At 37.7% G+C, this 19,843-nt stretch overlaps 2 protein-coding genes across 17 annotated transcripts in view; one reads left to right on the forward strand and one right to left on the reverse strand.

The window, feature by feature from the left end:
* Positions 1 to 19,843, forward strand: part of CASK (calcium/calmodulin dependent serine protein kinase) — a 225,904-nt gene that overhangs the window by 113,826 nt on the left and 92,235 nt on the right. For all 16 annotated transcript variants that reach the window (XM_074858493.1, XM_074858495.1, XM_074858498.1 and 13 more), the window contains exon 6: positions 16,153 to 16,255. In XM_074858493.1, coding sequence (XP_074714594.1) covers positions 16,153 to 16,255 — 103 coding nt within the window. The remainder of the gene's footprint in view (positions 1 to 16,152; positions 16,256 to 19,843) is intronic.
* Positions 10,899 to 14,328, reverse strand: GPR34 (G protein-coupled receptor 34). The gene is made up of 2 exons (XM_074860917.1): positions 14,240 to 14,328; positions 10,899 to 12,457 (listed from the first exon to the last, which is right to left on the reverse strand). Exon 2 carries the CDS (start codon positions 12,433 to 12,435, stop codon positions 11,293 to 11,295), a length of 1,143 nt encoding a protein of 380 aa, XP_074717018.1. The 5' UTR covers positions 12,436 to 12,457; positions 14,240 to 14,328; the 3' UTR covers positions 10,899 to 11,292.

The raw sequence follows: 19,843 nt of genomic DNA on the forward strand, positions 1-19,843 counted from the left end.
AATAGTTTAAGTAGTCTTAGAAGTCCTTCTTACTGCGGTGTTCCATCCAGGTTTACACACAAGAATACATATCCTGAAAATTTGCTAAGAGGAGACATGCCAAAAAATGGTGTGAGCAATTCCAGTTAGTAGGGATTTTAAAAATTATTAGTACTGTTGTTGTTGTTATTGTTGTTGTTATTAGGTTGGTTATTAACTGTAGCCTGTATTGTTTATAATTCGATGACCATAACTTGCTGTAGGAAGAGATAATGCTACATTTTTTTCTGAATTACTGTATGATAATAGATTATTATAGTGAATCACAGTCTCTCAGACTTCGTTTTGGAACTGATTAGTGAGATGAGTAACAAAGGAATGGGATATTATAAGATAAAATGACAAACCAACCCTAGAAACACAGTTACAGTTGGTTCTAAGCTGTAGTAAGCACCTTCTTTATTTTTTTAGTGGACTGTTTCCATTTACCTAACTTATAAATGGCATATTTTATCTAAAATATATTTGATGATATTGAAATGGTACAAGTGCATCTTTTGTGCAATTCACTCTTAAGTTCTTCATAATGACCTTCACATGCGTTCTTCACCTCAATTATTTATATTTTCTGTATTCTTAAACCATGATCACTTTCTAATTTATACATTGCTTGATTTTTATACGCCAATAGGCATCATATGTTGCTTTTTGCCATTGTATGCAGACAATTTATTTTGTGGTCCAAAAGCACAAAACCAGGGAAATTCCCAGTAGTGAAAGGTATTTCAATTAGCTATGTATAACCCATACCTAGCATGTTATATAATACAATCATATATGACAGAGTGATCCACTCGCAGGCTGCCTGGCCACTTTCTCTCCCCTCCACCTGCTTGAGGTGATAGAAGACAGCCCAGTCAACCTCGTATCTCCTTGTGCCTGTCACAAACCAAAGGGAGAATTGGACTCTTCCTGCTGTACAACAGAGTATATAATGTGTTGGCATCAATTGCACCTTTTAAGATGGAGGAAGGCAGCAGCTTGGTTACCTCTGGCTCCTGTAGCAGTCCCGGCTCTGTCTGCACTGTGGAAGGCCCAAGAGATGCACTCAATCTCTGCATCTTGAAGGATGGAAGGCAACTGCTGAGGATAAGACACAGAAAAGTATGCGACCCTGGATATGGCTATGGTTCTGAGGATGAATCACACTGAATAAATTTATAGCATTCACCAAATGTGCAGCAGCCTTTAACTTGAGATTTAATTCCATGTGCTTGGAATTTGATACCAAGATAAGTCTCTAAGATGCAACGACTACTACACAAGTGTAATCCATATTTTCTTTCCAAAAAGATCATTTACCAAGCAGCTTGCCTAGAACTTTAACTTTTGATGCTTAGTTTTGTTAGGAAATTTTTTTCATTAAACATTAAAAGTTTCTTTGACTGCATAAACTCTTAAGACAGATGTAGTACACAATAACCATTTTCAGTCAGACATCTGTATCAGGAACAGCTTTCCTTGCAGGAGTGACACAGTGTGTGCGCAGCTCTTCTGACTTGACAGAATGAGGATTTTTAGCTATAGTCACTATATGTATTTAATATTGTAAGAAGTGCTTATCAAAGCAAAATTATCTAAGCTCATGTTTAAATGTACTCTAGTTGAGTCGAGCACTATGCTGAATCAGTGAAGATAAAGTATTTGTCAGGTTTGAGCTGGGTCTGTGTTTGCTGTTCACTAATGATTCATTTTCAGCAGTTTTAGAACTGCCCTTGTGGTTCAGAAAAATAGACCCAGACTAAAAGTTCCTATGTTGTTTGATGAATTACATGTGTATGCAGTATAACTCTGTGGCATCCTTATGGATATGGAAATGGGGATATATTGCACTCATAGCTTCAATTCTTTCATTGTCATAAAATATGAAATGTTAGGTGTTTCACAGTCTCCAGGTAGTTGTTTTACATAGACAAAACACAAGCAAAACAATGTCTTTTAGGCAGGAAAACTTAGCTTGAGGTTGACAGTACTGACAAAAATAATCTTCCAACATTTTTATACTTCAGATATTTAATGCTAAATACTTTGTATTTTTTCCCCAATGACATACTTTCTGCAGCTCCCAGAGGTCTCTTTAACTGTATTTGCTTCTAAAAAACCAGTGGCTGTGTATTGGTCATGATGATTTTTACTTTTAGCTTCAGAAATCAGTTTTTAATGTGAAAACTGTGTTGATCATCATAGTCAAATAGGGAGCTTTCTCTGTGTTTTTCTGCATCATACTATGATTTGGGTTTTTTTGAAGTTAAATATGTTTGTGTATAACAGGTCTTTGGCTTTTCCAGGTTCCTCTTAAGCTTCTGTGAAAATGCAAAATACAAAGCAAAATTAAAAACCTAAAACGTGGCGGTAAAAGCAAAACTGATGCTTAAATGGTAGATTCTGTTGGCTGAAGCCTGGGGAGTTCTGGCTGCAAAATTAATTCCTTGCTGATAAAGAACATTTCTATACCCCCTGCCAAAAATGATCCTGTCCTTTCATCAGATTTAATTTGTTGTTAACCATGCTTAACATCTTTATCTAGTGAGAATTTTTGTGGAAGCAGTAGAAAGTATATTCTTCTTTTTAAAGCACAGTTATTTATGTCTGTGGTTTGAGAGTTCTATGAAGAAGCTGGCCTTGCTTTGTATTAAGTGCAAAGGTGTAGTACCCCTCTCTGTATGCAGACTTAAAGGAACCAGAACTCACAGGCCATTTACAGACAAAAGCAAGGTAACTTTTACAGGTAGCGTGTACCAGAAGATATTATTATTGCGGTATATTTTAAATAATTGATTTAACTTGTTAAAACATAGGTTTATAAGTAAATCCTGGCTTTTTTTTCTCCTTATTTTGTTTCTCACTTTGCAGTACTATGATACACAATTAACTGTTTCTCTGCCATTCATGTTCTTATTTCTACACTTTCCACTCTAACTGTGCAGTTTGAATGCTAAGGCTTTTTCCAGCTTCATCCCTGCCCCCCAATTATTCTCACTCTCTGTGGGATGGGGAAGAGAATCGCAAGGGTAAAAGTGCAAAAGCTTGTTTATAATTTCTGTTTCTTCCCCCTCCTGTTCTTGTGGCTGCTCTGCTGCAGAACAGGCTTCTGCTTCTGATGCTTCCTTCTGCTCCCTCTAACAGGCTCTGGTCAAACCTGTTGTTATCTCGAACCATTTGAGCCCCACATTGGGTGTCAAAAAGGGTGGTTGTGGTTTAATCCCAGGAGGCAGCCAAGCCACAAGCAGCTGCTTGCTTACTCCCCCTCCAGTAGGTAGGGAGTGAGAATTGGTAGGGTAAAAGTGAGAAAACTCATGGTGTAAGATAAAGAGAGTTTAAAGAAAAGAAAAAGAAAAAAGGAGAAAAAAAAAAGGGGGGGGGGGAGGGTGTAAGAAAAAACCAAGAAAAACAAGTGATACAAAAAACCCCAGTTGCTCATCCCCAGCTGACAGATGCCCAGCCAGTTCCTGAGAAATGGCAGGCCTGGCAAACTGCCTCCCCGGCTTTTATTGCTGAGCACGAGGTCATATGGTGTGGGATATCCCTTTGGTCAGTTGGGGTCAGCTGTCCCGCCTGTGTCCCCTCCCAAATTCTTGTGCACCCCCAGCCTGCTTGCTGATGGGGTGGGGTGAGAAGAAAAGGCCTTGATGCTGTGCAAGCACTGTTCCCTGATAACTAAAACCTCCCTGTGTTATCAACACTGTTTTCATCACAAACCCAAAACATAGCCCCATACTAGCTACCGTGAAGAAATTTAACTCTATCCCAGCCAAAAGCAGTGTACAGCTGTTTACTCAAACCAGGTACACTTTGATATATTTATGATTCAAGTTGTAAACTTGTATCTGGCAAACAGTTTTGTTTCTTGACTTATGTTTTCTATTCATTTTAAGGAATGTATGTGTGACAATGTAGCTGTTAATGTATTTGTCAAGTCTAAAAGGTATAGAAGTGACTAGCCAGTGTGTATATTTTATATGCATTTTGTAACTACAGTTTATTCCAGTGAAGAATATGCGCTTCTTTTTACATAGCAAGAAAATGACATTTTGATAGACCAACTGAAATTTGAGGATGTGTTCTAGATTTGAATAAGAAGGAAAATGAGGTTCATGAGGGTTATATAGAGATGTGCATTGAGTTAGCCTCTACTTAGAGAAAGAAGAAAAAATAGAATGATTTACATGTTGAAATTCATCTGAAAACTCAACTACTTGCTGTAGTTGGCCCTGGTAGTGCTTAGGAAGCACTGCTAAGATGACAAGTAAGAGACACTATTAAAGTGAATAATTATATGGTCATTTGACATGTCACAGTGTAACTTTCAGCAGACCTCCCAAGATGCTTCAGGACTGTTTGCTCTTCAGTAACATTGTCTTGCAGAGCCTGGTGTTTTACTCTCAAATTTGGGAAAATGTATGGCAGAAAAAAAATGTAAGAATTAAATATTTTTTAAAAATAGTAAAGATACCTGCTTTTGGTTTTTGGTCAGTAGTAATTGTTTCCTACATGACAGTGCTGCCTAGTTTCAGATCCCTTTCTGAGCCAGTTGATATATCTGGCCTTTAACATCTTGAAGCACTGATTTACATCATTGTGGAAATCCATAACTATTTTCACTTGTCTGGTTGCTTTCTGGGGTTCTTTTTTTGTTCTAACTGCTGCTCCCTTAGTGTCACACTCTGACAAAGATCATATAGTCATACCTGTTCCCTTCTGCACCATACCTGCTGTCACAGATTTGTGCTTCCTTTCAGATTTTCCTTTTTGAGTTGAAGAGTTGATTTATTTAAGGTAGTCTGTATAGAATCTGTATCACATAAGTTATACAATAGCACAATGCTGACTTCTCAGGGGTTTTTTTCTGAATTTTAATAACAATCTGTTTGCTCTTTTACTGATGCTGAACAGAGTTATATCTTGAACTTTTTTTAGGTTTCACTACCCTGAATAAGTGTGTGTTGTTTGAAAACTTTGTCATTTCCTTACTTTCACTCATTCCAGATTGTAGTGTTAAACAACGTTTGTAAATTTATCTATTTGCAGATTCTTGGGAAATGTCACAAAGAAAAAAGACTATGTATTTTTAAGCTGCCTTTCCGATTTTTAACCAGTTCTAAAACAAGAATCAACATCTAACATCCTAGGGTTTGTTAGAGCCTTTAGTATGTGACATTGCTGAATTCCAACTACACCATATCACCTTTATCCCAGTTCTTCTCAGCTCTTACAGAAAGCTCCTCTGTTATTGATTTTTCTGGTACTTGACTTCCCTCAAACAAATCTATTTGCTTTTCCCTAGGGTACCTTATACAATCAAGCTTGCCCAATTTCATTTGTCTTTACAGGTGCTATGGATTTGCCTAATACAAACATTATAGTGTACCTCCTGAAATCTGTTTAAAAGATTTGGGTTATATTTGCTGCTTGTGTGCAGAGGCTGGTTTAAGCAATAGATTATCCTGTATTGTAATGCTTTTGAAACATTTAATGTGCAGCATGTACTCCTGGGCAAGTGTTACTCTTTGATATTTCTTCTAAAATGTTTTGTTCTGAAACCTTGTCTGCTGATACTGTACATGTCTTGGTGCTCATTCTTTACAATCTGCAAAGAATTGCTGTCATGTAGAACACAGCTGATCAATGCAAATAGGTTTGGGTGTTTAAGACTTTCCTCTTGAAGAAAATACTGACTAGATTTCACTGTTAAAATTATTAAAAACAAGAAAGTCCACATAATACTATTCATATGATGAACTAGAATCTTGAACTTGTATTGCATGACTGTTTTCTTGTTGTCCTTTTATGTATTTAGTTGCTCACAAAATAATATTGTAGTAACCAAGTAAATGTTACTTAATTTACAAAAGTATGTCCAGAATAATAAGGTGGTCTTTTTTTTGTCCTGTGGAACTCATTTCTATTTGACTTTGGCTTTAGAAGTCAACTTCATTTGTAGCATTGAAGCCCTGTACTATTACTTGATCTTCTGAAGAGATCTGAGTCTATTTTTGAAATTGTGCAGTGTCCATAAATTGCAATACTTGTAAATGAAAATTCTGGTTTAAACTGAACATTTTCTTCAAAAGAATTTTAGAATTCAAACTTTGTTCCAGCCATACCGTGTCACAGAATCATAGGATGGTTTGGGTTGGAAGGGACCTTAAAGATCATCTAGTTCCAACCCACCTGCCATGTGCGGGAACACCTTTCACTAGACCAGGTTGCTCAAAGCCCCGTCCAGCCTGGCCTTGAACACTTCCAGCGAGGGGACATCCACAATTCTCTGGGCAACCTATTCCAGTGCCTCACCACCATCACAGTAAAGAATTTCTGCCTTATATCTAACCTGAATCTACCCTCTTTCAGTTTAAAACCATTACCCCTTGTCCTATCACTACACTCCCTGATAAAGAGTCCCTCCCCATCTTTCCTGTAGGCCCCCTTTAAGTACTGGAAGGCTGCTATAAGGTCTCAAGGTCTCCCTGGAGCCTTTTCTTCTCCATGTCGAACAACCCCGACTCTCTCAGCCTGTCCTCATAAGGGAGGTGCTTTAAGCCCCCTGATCATCTTTGTGGCCTCCTCTGGACCCGCTCGAGCAGGTCCATGTCCTTCTTACACTGGGGACCCCAGAGCTGGATACAGCACTGCAGGTGGGGTCTCACAAGAGCAGAGTAGAGGGGGAGAATCAACTCCCTCGAACTGATTGTCACACTTCTCCTGATGCAGCCCAGAATACAGTTGGCTTTCCGGGCTGCGAGCGCACATTGCTGGCTCATAGTCAGTTTTCCATCCACTAATACCCTCAAGTCCTTCTCCACAGGGCTGCTCTCAATCCACTCATTTCCCAGCCTGTATTTGTGCTTGGGATTGCCCCAACCCATGTGCAGGACCCTGCACTTGGTCTTGTTGAACTTCACGAGGTTTGCATGGGTGTCATTCATGTCCATCCTGTCCCACGTTCCCCATGCCCCCCAACCTGGTGATCAGTGTCATCAATCAGTTACAGCAGAAGAAATACAGGCAAAGAATGATGAGAGAATGTATATATCTTATGAAATGATGGTTTATAAACTCCACTAGGTTTATCAGCATTGATGTAACTATGTAGATCTCCTCTTTGTGAACAGAGAAGGACTGATGGATGATGTGGCAGTTGGAGGCCAACTAGGGCACAGCGATCATGAAATAATACAGTTCTCTATTCTTAGAGAGGCCAGGAGAGGGCTAAGCAGAACTGACATCCTGAACATCCAAAGGGCTGACTTTGTCTTGTTTAGGCACCTGCTTGAAAGGATCCCTTGGGAGACGGTCCTGAAGGGTATAGGGGTCCAGGAAGGCTGGGCAGTCTTTAAGAAGAAAGTCTTAATGGCTCAGGAGCAGGTGGTCCCCAGGTGATGTAAGAGAAGCCAGTGACAGAGAAGACCACTCTGGCTAAACAGGGAGGTTTGGCTGCAACTCAGGGAGAAAAGGAGAGTTTACAGCCTTTGGAAGAAGGGGCTAGCCACTCACAGTGATTACAAAGATGCTGTGAGGCTATGCAGGGTGGAAATCAGGAAGTGTAAAGCCCAGCTGGAAATTAATCTGGCTTCAGCAATCAAGGACAACAAGAAATATTTCTATGTGAGCAGCAAAAGAAAGACCAGAGAGAGTCTCCATCCCCTACTAGACACAGGAGGAAACATGGTAACAAGTGATGAGGAGAAGGCTGAGGTGCTTAATGCCTTCTTTCCCTCAGTCTTTAATAACAAGACCAGTTGTACTGAGGGAATCCAGCCTCCTCAGCCGGAAGACAGAGACTGGGAGAACAACCCTCCCACAATCCAGGAGGAGATAGTCAGTGACCTGCTGCATCACATAGACACACACAAGTCTATGGCACTGGACAGGATACACCCGAGGGTGCTGAAGGAGCTGGCTGGGGTGCTCGCCAAGCCGCTTTCCATCATTTACCAGCAGTCCTGGCTGACCGGGGAGGTCCCAACAGATTGGAAATTGGCCAATGTGACGCCCATATATAAGAAGGGTCAGAAAGATGATCCGGGAAATTACAGGCCTGTCAGCTTGACGTCGGTGCCCGGGAAGCTGATGGAGCAGCTCATCCTGAGGACCGTCATACAACACATGCAGGACAACCAGATGATCAGGCCCAGTCAGCGTGGGTTTATGAAAGGCAGGTCCTGCTTGACAAACCTGATCTCCTTCTACAACAGGGCGACCTGCTTATTGGATGAGGGAGAGGCTGTGGATGTTGTCTACCTTGACTTTAGTAAGGCCTTTGACACCGTTTCCCACAGCATTCTCCTGGAGAAACTGGCTGCTCGAGGCTTGGATGATCGCACGCTTTGCTGGGTAAAAAACTGGCTGGATGGCCGGGCCCAAAGAGTTGTGGTGAATGAAGTTAAATCCAGTTGGTGGCCGGTCATGAGTGTTGTCCCCCAGGGCTCTGTTTTGGGGCCACTCTTGTTTAACATCTTTATTGATGATCTAGAGGAGGGGATCGAGTGCACCCTCAGTAAGTTTGCAGATGACACCAAGTTGGGTGGGAGTGTTGATCTGCTTGAGGGTAGGGAGGTTCTGCAGAGAGATCTGGACAGGCTGGAGCGATGGGCTAAGGCCAACTGTAGGACTTTCAATAAGGCCAAATGCCGGGTTCAGCAGTTCGGCCACAACAACCCCCAGCAGCGCTACAGGCTTGGGGAGGAGTGGCTGGAGAGCTGCCAGTCAGAGAGGGACCTGGGGGTGTTGGTTGACAGCCGGCTGAACATGAGCCAGCAGTGTGCCCAGGTGGCCAAGAAGGCCAATGGCATCCTGGCTTGTACCAGCAATAGTGTGGCCAGCAGGGACAGGGAAGTGATCTTACCCCTGTACTCGGCACTGGTGAGGCCGCACCTCAATTACTGTGTTCAGTTTTGGGCCCCTCACTACAAAAAGGACATTGAATTACTCGAGTGTGTCCAGAGAAGGGCAACGAAGCTGGTGAAGGGTCTGGAGCACAGGTCTTATGAGGAGCGGCTGAGGGAACTGGGGTTGTTTAGTCTGGAGAAGAGGAGGCTGAGGGGAGACCTCATCGCCCTCTACAACTACCTGCAAGGAGGTTGCAGAGAGCTGGGGATGAGCCTCTTTAACGAAGTAACAAGCGATAGGACAAGAGGGAATGGCCTCAAGTTGCGCCAGGGAAGGTTTAGACTGGATATTAGGAAGCATTTCTTTACAGAATGGGTTGTTAGGCGTTGGAATGGGCTGCCCAGGGAGGTGGTGGAGTCCCCATCCCTGGAGGTGTTTAAGAGTAGGGTCGACTTAGCACTGAGGGATATGGTGTAGTTGGGAACTGTCAGTGTTAGGTTAATGGTTGGACTGGATGATCTTCAAGGTCCTTTCCAACCTAGATGATTCTGTGATTCTGTGAGCTACTATACTGCATAGAAGAATTGCAGAGGACAAGGAACCTTGCACTGTACAAACACAGAGCCAAGACAGTTCTTGGTTCAGCGTACATATAATAGGATGACAAGATGATATATAAAAGATCATGAAAAAATATAATGCAATTATTGTGAGAATCAATCAGAAATTATTGTACAAATGTCCTAATTGTAGGTTGAAACTGTTAAAAAATGTAGTTACCATTGTATTTTTATGAAAATTACATGTTTGTCGAAATCCCTCTCTTAAAGATTAAGAAACAGCCTTTTTTGTTTAAAAAAAAATGAAATACACTGGTTAGTCATTGTAATTTTTTTTTAACATGTTTATACCCAGTTTCACCAAAAGTGAATGAAGTAAAATCACATTAAAATGAAAGTAGATTTATGTCTAGTAGACATGAAGTGTTATGTTTACTTTGCTCAGTAAGAGTTTTATGGGTAGCTTCTGTAAAACCAGGATATTGTACATAACTAGTAAAAATCCACAAATTTTGACACAGAGTTGGCATAAAAAGTCACATGTTCCATCAGAGGAGTTACTGGTAGTCATATTAAAACCAACTTCTCTACACCATCTTACCTGAGCTATATTGCTTGTATGTGTTCACAATAGTAAATCCTTATTTTATGGAGCTTAACATCTAGTGTCTAATTCATTCACCTTTCTGGCCTGTCATGGCAGACATTTAAATTGTTCTTGGTATAACTGCCTCTAGACGTCTTTGGGTCAAACAACCACCTTCAGCTCCCTGTTTTTTTAAACAATGTTACAGTTTGAAATTTTTGATTGTGCCTAAATACATAAACCTGTTTGGTTTTAGTCTGAGAATATAGTTGTATCTATGAGACATTGCTGTTACATTGCCATTTACATAGCATCAGCAATTATCAAGATTATTTTAATCACGTGAAAAGACACCTGTGCCAGGGGGGAAGCGTGCAGCTGAAATGCATGGCTTTGGAAATCTGTAAGTGGACCGGTGGCTGAGCCTGAGCTAAGATCGGAGCTGATGCGTTATGTGTTCATGAGAGCTAATTTTTCTATTCTGCTCTTTATGCTCAGTTCTGTGAGTTTATTTTCCTTGTTGAACTACTTTGTGTAGCTGCAGTCACCAAATTTGTCAGAGTTTGAAGGAAATCTTGGGTAACTGAAAATACCTGTATGACATCTTTCCTTCATTAATTTCTAATTTCCCAGATGCATTGCTTACTTTTTCTCGGGTGTTTGACCTTGACATTCATTAAAATGTTGAGAATATAATAAGGGGCTTAGGAGGCTTGCATATTTTAATTTTGCTGTCCAAGTGTACCTTCTGTAATTATAACTGAATTAATGGCAGTTGTATTATTCACCTCATTTTTAAGCCATATATGTTGCTAAATTCAGAAATATTTTCTTGGAAAAAATACTTCTATAAATATAGTTAAAATGCTTATCTCTGAAACCTATTAAAACACAGACGTACATAAAATCTTTAATGCTTTATATAGCTCTTTTGAACAGGACATAATTCATCTATTATTTACATACACAAGTTGGTAATATTAATGTCTATATACAAGATTCCTTATACAGGTTCAAGCCACTTCGTGGAGATCTCCTTACAGAGTTAGTGTTCTAGTTTAGCCCAACAGATGTCTGAGGACTTCCTATCTCATTTTCTTAGATAAACAAGAGCAAAATACTTCTGAAAAGTAACTTCTCATTTCACAAACAGAAGTAAGACTTCTCATTTTTTAACAGGAAGAAGGAGGCAGGATTAGTAGCTATACAGTATAGCATTTGGTAATCTTAAGTTGATGTCCTGGAGTGACAGAGAGAAACCAGTATCCATTCAGATAATCAAATCAAAGACTTCTTCTTTAAAGAACTTGAGTGGGGAGTGGTAGTAGATAATCGTTCTTGTGTATATTGTCCAAGTTTTATTTCTGAAGTGCTTTCCAGAGTTAGGCCTGAATCTCCGTGAATTTTTCTGCAAATAAGTTGGAGTACAGTCTTACGGACACTTCTGGACATTAGGAAATACATAACTGGGTCTAAGCAGCTGTTAAAAGATGAAAATATGAGCATCACCTCATTGCATTTGTGAATGATTTCCTTCCAATAACAAGATGGGTTTTGTAACTGTGATGTAATGTAGGCAAACCGGAACATGTGGTAAGGAACAAAACAGATGGTGAAAATAATAAGCACAATGAAGGAATTCCTTGCTGTCTGGGTATATTTTCCTGCATTGGGAAAATTTGCTCTTTTCCTTGAAATTTTCAGAAGGTTCTTGGCAATTTTAACATACGAGAGTATCAAAAGGAAAAAAACTATCCAAAAAATTATTACAGTAATGTAATTTAAAATTGCTTCTGTCTTTGCATTTTGTTTATTTCGGTAATGAAAGCACATAGTAGAATTGCTATCCCCACTCTTAAAGAAAGATGGTGCAACAACTATTATAAATCCTGTTAGTGCAAGTGCCCACACTGTGCAACAAATACGTATGCTTCGTGTAGTAGTTAACATTTTAGGACGCTTCACAGACTTATTTATTTTTATATAACGATCTAGACTAATTAGTCCCAACAGTACTATGCTAATATACATGTTCATATAAAATAGAGTTCCTACAATCTTGCATAAAATTAGTCCAAACATCCAGGTGTTTTTGGTAACATGATAGAGTATTCGGAAGGGAAGACAGAAGATCAGCAGAAGGTCTGCAACAGCTACGTTTAGCAAGTAAACTTGGATAGAATTCCTTTTCTGATGAATGCACAGGAAAGCGAACAGGGCTATAATATTTCCAACCAATCCAACGACAAAAATAATAGAGTAAAAAACTATCAAAGCAAGTGACAGTGAGTTGTCATCTAAGGGACAACTGGCATTGTTTTGAATTTCTGAGGCATTTATGACTGGGTTAGTTTGGTTACTCCAGAAGACTTCCTTGTGTGGAATAAGGGTCAGTAAATCAGCTGAAGCTGCAGCCATCATTTCTGAGGATTTTTTAGCTGTTCTGTAGGGATGTAAAGAGACATTTTAAGAATTAAATCGCCACTGGATCGTTTTCACATTTGCTCACTTTATTGTGTACAGTCTTGTGGGATATAAACATAAAAGGCAATAACTATAAAAAAATGTAAATGCATCAAAGTATCGCTGTAGCTGAGTAGGACTTTCAGCCAGATATCATGATACAATGTAAGTCTAGAATAATCGGTTCCCTGTTTTTCTTCACATGAAATAGGCAAGAACAGATGGTACAGAGTACTCACACAGATAACAATTTCAGTAATTACACTTTTATTACTGTCTTGTGTTGTTTTAAAAATCAACTATTATGTTTTGCTGCAAACTTCAGAAATTTTTTAAAATTTTTTGTTTTATCTATAAGTACAAATACTTTTTAAGTTCAGATGGTAGGATTAGCCTTTCTAACACAGAAGACTTTTTAATTAAGATGCAAGAACAGGTAAGTATAGCTAAGTGAAGTATTCTCAGTGTTGATACAAACTACATAGTAATATATCCAAACAATTCTAAACTCATCAGTATTAATTTTAAATAAGTACCCAGGATCTCTCACATGTAAATCACTAGTTTTCAGTTAGAAAAGCAATTGTTAATTAATATTTATCTAGCTATGTAATCTGTTATAAGTAACACTGAGTCAGTACTATTGCAGTAGTTTGGTTTTAATAATTTATATCTTCATGTAAACTTAAGTATTTTTTTCCTTTTCTTGCCTATTCACAAATCAATATTATGCAAAGAAACCAATATTAGCTGGAAACTACATTAATGCAGTAACAGGCTGTTTTCACATCTTCCTTGTTTTCATTGTTTCATTTAAAAGTTTTTAATTTCACTAAGCTTATTTTTGACTAAGAAGTTACAATCTGGAAAATAAAAGTCAGCTTTGACCAAAGAAGGAAAACCAAAAAAGTGTGTGGTTAGGAAAGCAGAATCGCAATGAACTGTTTAGAGAGATGGTTAAGATGGTTAAGTAATGATACAACTTTTGTCCTCGATTTGTGTTTCATAGCGATGAAAGAGTCTGTACATAAATTTATTTAGAATTTTTTTTTAAAGGGGCAAGGTTTTTTCCCCTAATATCACAAAAACTTCAGAATTGGTTTTGGTACTCTGAACTTGGTTGTCCAACAGTAAAACAACAACAACACACTGACATATACATAACTTTAGTTTTTCATTTGCGTGCTAGGTCTTAAAAATGCAAATTTTCATTTAAATGTGTGGTATGGCTACAGCAGTGAAAATGGCAGCACTTTAAGTAAAGTTCTTAGTAAGACCTAATGTACATATAAATCTGAATTGGCTGACCTTACAATTGCATTAAATTTGTACAGTATATGAGCAGTTTCAAAAATATTTCTGTTTTCATATTTGCCATTTCATATTTTATGGGCAAGAAGTAATTTTGAAAGTTTGATTAAAGAATGTGATGCTTTCAAATATATCTTGAAACCTGTCTACTACTGTAATCTCTTGTTTATGTTGCTTTTCTATAAAAATGCTTGACATCATGACTTGCATAAGTAGTGACAAGTTTTAGGTCAATATGAGAGAGAGAGAGAGAGAAATCAATTCCACTGCAGAGATACACTAGAAACATAACTTTTGCTATCATAAGTTTTGTCATCTGTAAGCAAGCAGGCATGCTTAAACTTAGGTATATTTAAGAAAGGGTTTGACAGTCAGTAGTACCTTTGCAGTTAAGAGAAATTTTAATAGAAATTTGTTTTACTATAGCTTAGGTATAAAAGCAACCACTTACCATTTATATGTTAAGAACTTCTGCTAGTTTTCAAAACAGCTGGTGAAGACAGAGAGGACTAACATGCAAGTCCTCTTATTAGAAAGCTAAAGCACCAGCTTCTCTATGAAAGCGATGAGAATCAGCTGACACGGTACAATTAGCAACAAGAGGAAGTTTAACTAGTGTTGCAACTGTTTTTTTAAAATACATTTTTAAATAGCAAAACTCAGTTTATTGAAAAAATCAATTTTGCTGTTAGTTTGTGCTTTGCTGGAAGAGGTTCTATAATAAAACTTTCACTGAGTTTCACGCTGAATTGGATATTTGGGTTTTTTTCTCAGAAACTTTGTTTCTGGTGAGCAGTGTCAGTGACTTCCTTTTTTGATGACAATTTTTGATAATAATTATGTTACCTGTGTTCTTTTTAATACTGTTAGGGAAATAGTATCACTTTTTCAAATGTAGGGTAAAGATAAATCAACACCACAGTGAAATGATACCTTTTGCTTATGTTGGTGTAGTTCTCCCATCTACCTACCTCCTTGCCTGAGATTAGAAATTTGAGGTTGATCTTTTTCCCTCAAAATGACAGCGATGGGAGAATATGAAAGTGCCCAAAGTGTGCAGCTTAACAATTTCAATAAGACAGAAGTAAAATACAATATGCAGAGATAATACCACCTGGTAATACTATTTTAAATAGGATGTAAGGGATTGAAAAATACATTTATAAATTGCAAATTTAAAAATGGATTGTAGAAGTCCTCATATAAGATAGCCTAAATTTAACAGTCATCCCAAGAACATTGTCTTGGCTTAGTATTCTCCTTAGCATTTGAAATGAGAATTTCCATGTTAATTTTCTTAATATATCATCTGCTTAGGAATCAGCTTTTATGGAATTGTGCAGATTTCAGTTAGAATTATAAACATGCATTCTTACTGGAAGGTGCTTGTTCTCATACAATTGAAACTTATAAAATGAAAATGTTTGTGGTTACAGATGGATGACTTTACAGGTAGTCAGATTGAGCTTGTTTTAGCTCCTTTGCACTATTTTGAGTTCCTAGTATTGTAATTTAAGCCGTAATGTATTTTTAAGAAGCAGTATACAAATTTGACATTCTTCCTTTAAGATAATATGGTTGACTGCAAAGGGAGGCTTTGAATAAATGCAGGAAGTTGTTCTATATTAAATGCAGTAGTTTGGCTATGTGTATTAAATACTAAATTGCGTTCTAATAGATTTTGTCTGTATGTTGCTTCCTCCTGCACCAGTCAGAATCCATCCAAATAGTTGTCTGTTATTCCATTTTTATATGTTACACCTCACTCTTATTAGTGGAAAGACTGGAAAATCAAAGGTATGAATGACTGTGCTTGGAATCTGGTTTAGAAACCTAAACAATTTCTTCCCTCACTGGAATATTTATTAGAAACATCATAGGGAGGGTCCTTTTCTTACCTGCAGTTGCAAAGTGATCAGTGAATTAATTCCGTGATTAAGGCTCAAAACAGTGTTTTATGTTCACTGTGTGAAGGACAAGATCCCCCAAAGTATATCACAGGCAGGATATTTCTGCTGGAGAATTGAAACAGTGTAAGGCTAATGCGTGAACAGTAAAAAGAAAAAGTAATACCAGGTAAGAAATTATAGGTGTTGATTTTTATCTCCATTTTATTATCATTTCACTCTGTGTTCCTTGTGAGTTCTGTTAAGTCCTGAACGGATTTTTCTGTGCCTGGGACAGATGAAAGGGAAGCCAAGGAAGAAAGAGGAGTCTATGCCAGGAAAAAAACATATCTGAAATTATTTCAAAAAAAACCCCAAAATTCTAGCTTTTGTTTGCAAATTTATGAAAATAAGTTCTAAAAAGCAGATTGTGTTTCTCTAATAATATAATAATTTGTCTGGGGTTTTGTCTTTTCAGCCACACTGTGTACTGCTTGCCTCAAAAGAGAATTCAGCTCCAGTAAAGCTTGGTGGCTTTGGGGTAGCAATTCAGTTAGGAGAATCTGGGCTAGTTGCTGGAGGTAAGAAATTTTTCTTTGAAGTTATAAAATATTATGCATGTTGTACTGCAGAGTTCTGTTCTGACACAGCCTGGCCTGCAAAACAAGAGCTCAAAAATTTCACTAAAGACTTTGTGCACACGGTTAAGCTAAATTGCTAGTGGAATTTAACATTGTTGTGCATACATATACTGAGTATTAAATTCCTCTAAATGTTACTCAACAGGAGCTTATGCTCATTTGAGCAAAATAAGATTGGAAAAAAGTGAAGAATTTTCCACTTGAATACAATTTTTGGCATAATTCTTCTGTGCTTGACAAAGCAAATCAAATAAAAATACTATCAGGATTGAAATGTATGTCAAAGCAATTGAGTAAGGACTTACTACAGCATCATCAATACTCCCTTACGTTTCTTAGGTAATTTCTGCCAGAATGCTATGCTGTTTAATAGCAAAATCTTACTAGTGTGACTTTCATGTGACTCTTTTCTGTGTTTTAATATTTCATTGTAATTATTGCATAAGACATCAATAGCTGGATACGTATGTATATTTTTTGACTATGTGTTTTATTTTCTGTGGATTTTATTTCCTCTAGCTGCCTTCCATATTGTTCCAGACAATAGGGTTATGCTTTAATCAGCCTGCACAGATGAAGACCCAATCAATTTTCTGATGCTTTCATTGCCAGAGTAGGAGACCACAACAAAAGATTTTGTTAGTTTTAATATTTTTTCTTCAAAATGAGTAACTTACTCTCAGTACCATGCTTCTTCAAAAATTCAGATTTCCTGATCTAATTACATCAAGGTCTGCGTCAGTTTGGCTTTTATATGCTCTTTACAATAAAAAGTAAATCTAATATAAACATACCAACTGCTTCCATTCCCTTCCAGATACCACTAATACCCTGGAAATACCCAAGTATCTTATTACCTAGAGACCTCGATACATCTGTTCAAGGAAAATACCCATTCAGTTAAGCTACTATTGTTTCCTTAATAAAAAGATTGCTCCTTTCTTTACTTTTTCTGTGTTTCTCAATTTTTCTGTACCTCAGCCACTGCTTTTTTTAGTGATACTTCCTACACTTTTCTTTATGATTCTCTCATTTTTCTTCTTTATATTCTCACTGAGCAACTTTATCCATTTCTTCTGTTTCAGCTACTCTTCTGGATATAGTCAGATACAGTGTACTTTATTTCAGACTACTAGCTGTCTCCCAAGAAACATCAGGTTCAAATTGGAAGAAAAATCCTGCATTTTTCCCCAGATGTGTCATGTCCTTCCTTTCCTGTTACCATTCACTGTTCTGCAGTCCCACTCATCATTCATGTGCTCAACCTCCATCAGTGCTGGTCTGGTCTTTCCTTTTCTATGTAAAATTTTTCATTCGTTTCTGGCTCTGTTTGCAGTACTTAGAGAAGCTTCTTTCTTAAGCCTCATCAGTATAATATTTCTCTGTATCTTTTGCCTCATCCATGTCAACTTCTGCCATATCAGTCTGCCCTCATGGTTATTTTCCTCTCAACTGTCATTTCCAATTTATAGCCTTTTCATTAGCATTTGTTACTTTCAGCTTCCCATTCCTCTCGCTTTCAGGGATACCCAGAATAATTCCATTTCATTTATATACCATGGAAGGTCTCATTTCTACTACTTGTCTCAAGCTTTGTTCTCAACAGACTCCTTAGCTCTTTCTTCTCATTTTCCTTTTCAGTCTTTATACCACAAACTACATCTGTTACCTGGCAATTCTTTTCCCTTCAGAGTCCTACCTGAAGGCATATTACTAGACAGTCCCCTACACAGCACTTGCAAGCTTTTATTTCTTCAACTTTACAGTATCACCCCATATGTGTTATATGAAAGTTAACAATACTGTCTTGTTTAAACTGGGCTATTCATTTCTTGTAAAAAAGTTGTTTATCTGCATGTTTAAGTAAGTTATCTATATGCTCTATGGATAAGTTTCATTTTCTAATAATGATAAATTATGGGCAATACTTATTTCTCAGTTGTCTCCTAAACAAAATAGAAACTCTCCTTATAGAGAAGTTTGAGCAGTATAATAACCAACCTGTTCACCTTCACATTCTTTTTCTAATTTTTAGTGAAAAACATTGATTCAGCTTAACATAGTCAATTATTTCCCTTTCAGCATGACAATCCCTGTATTTGATGGTTAACACATCAAAAAATAAACTTTCTATTAAATAGAAGCTATTACGGCGTTAAGGTTCTCTTACTGACCTAAAACTCCCTGTGCTCCTAATGCATTTTAGTGCTCAGTACACCTTAAAATTTTTACAATAGTGAAAACACACGACCTTATGCTTACAGAAAGTGCAATACTTATTAATCTTTCTGTATCTATGTAATGTGTATTACCACAGTACCCTACCAGAATATACTCATTTACTAGTGTAAATCCCTATGTAGATGACCCTGGTGTTCAAGAACAGAAATCTTTTATCTATCTTTATTTTATGTTGCTTGGAGTAGTTTTATCTTTTAAACCAGAAAACAACAGCTTTCCTTTAGAAAAATCATGTCAACATTGAAAGTAGTGTAACTGTAGTAAAGTTCAACTGATAGGACTCTTCCCTTGATCTTGCGTAAAAACCCAGCCATTATTCAAAAGCTCTTCAGTATCTACGATGATCGCTCTCTTTTGTCTTAGTATTTTTCCTGCTAAAATAAGAGTTGCTATATCTAAAACATTCAGGGGTTACCAGTGTTCTAGAAATTTTTTCCTTGCTTTCATGCATTTGCCTTTGTGCCTTTTTGCTTACCTTTTTACATTGACACACCTGTGCCTGGCAAGCCCAGATTGTGTGTAGCCCCAGGAGAACACAAATAGAAGGGAATTTTCCCCCTCAAAGGCTTCAAAGCCTGCCTTCTAGGGCACAGCTTTTGCTTTGTTAGGGACTACAGAATTTTTTTAACTTAACAAAAGACATCTTTTTTCCTGTGTCTTTAAATGGGGGGGGGGGGGGGGGGGGGGGGGAATTTTTGTAATAAAGTTAAACTACTCCCAGTATTGAAAGTAGACCAGTCCCAATCTTTTGTTGTAAGTCCAAAGATAGAATTTTGTTGTTTAGAAGGATTATAATTACAGTGTTCTTTCAAGCAGATAGAGGGTTACTTAACAGAAGTGTAAGGGAGCTCATGATAACAAGCTATGACATCATATTAGGTGCCATTAATGAAAATGTGTGTGGAATAGATCTTAGGAACATGACTGTATTTCATCAGCTAATAACCCAGTCAGGTTTATTTTTAAGAGTTTAATTATTATTAAGTACAAAAAAAGAGGACATAGCCTAAACTCATTTTTCGTAAGACCAGAAGGGAAAATGTAATTAAATACTTTTTGTTCCACTACGTTTGCCCATAAGCTGCAATGCAACAAATAAGAAGCATGTGTCATCTCCTAAGTTACAGGAAATTGTTTTCATGAGTTACCAGTCTCTGAAGGTCTCTTATTGCTCTTCTTATGTCAGAAGCGGAAAATTTTGCTAAGTGTATTCATTTGAAGCATCGAAGTAGGTACTTTAAGATGGAATTCTGGCGATATACACAGTAGTTACAGAACATCATAATT

Source organism: Strix uralensis, chromosome 2 (assembly GCF_047716275.1).
Source record: "Strix uralensis isolate ZFMK-TIS-50842 chromosome 2, bStrUra1, whole genome shotgun sequence".
Classification (NCBI taxonomy): domain Eukaryota; kingdom Metazoa; phylum Chordata; class Aves; order Strigiformes; family Strigidae; genus Strix; species Strix uralensis.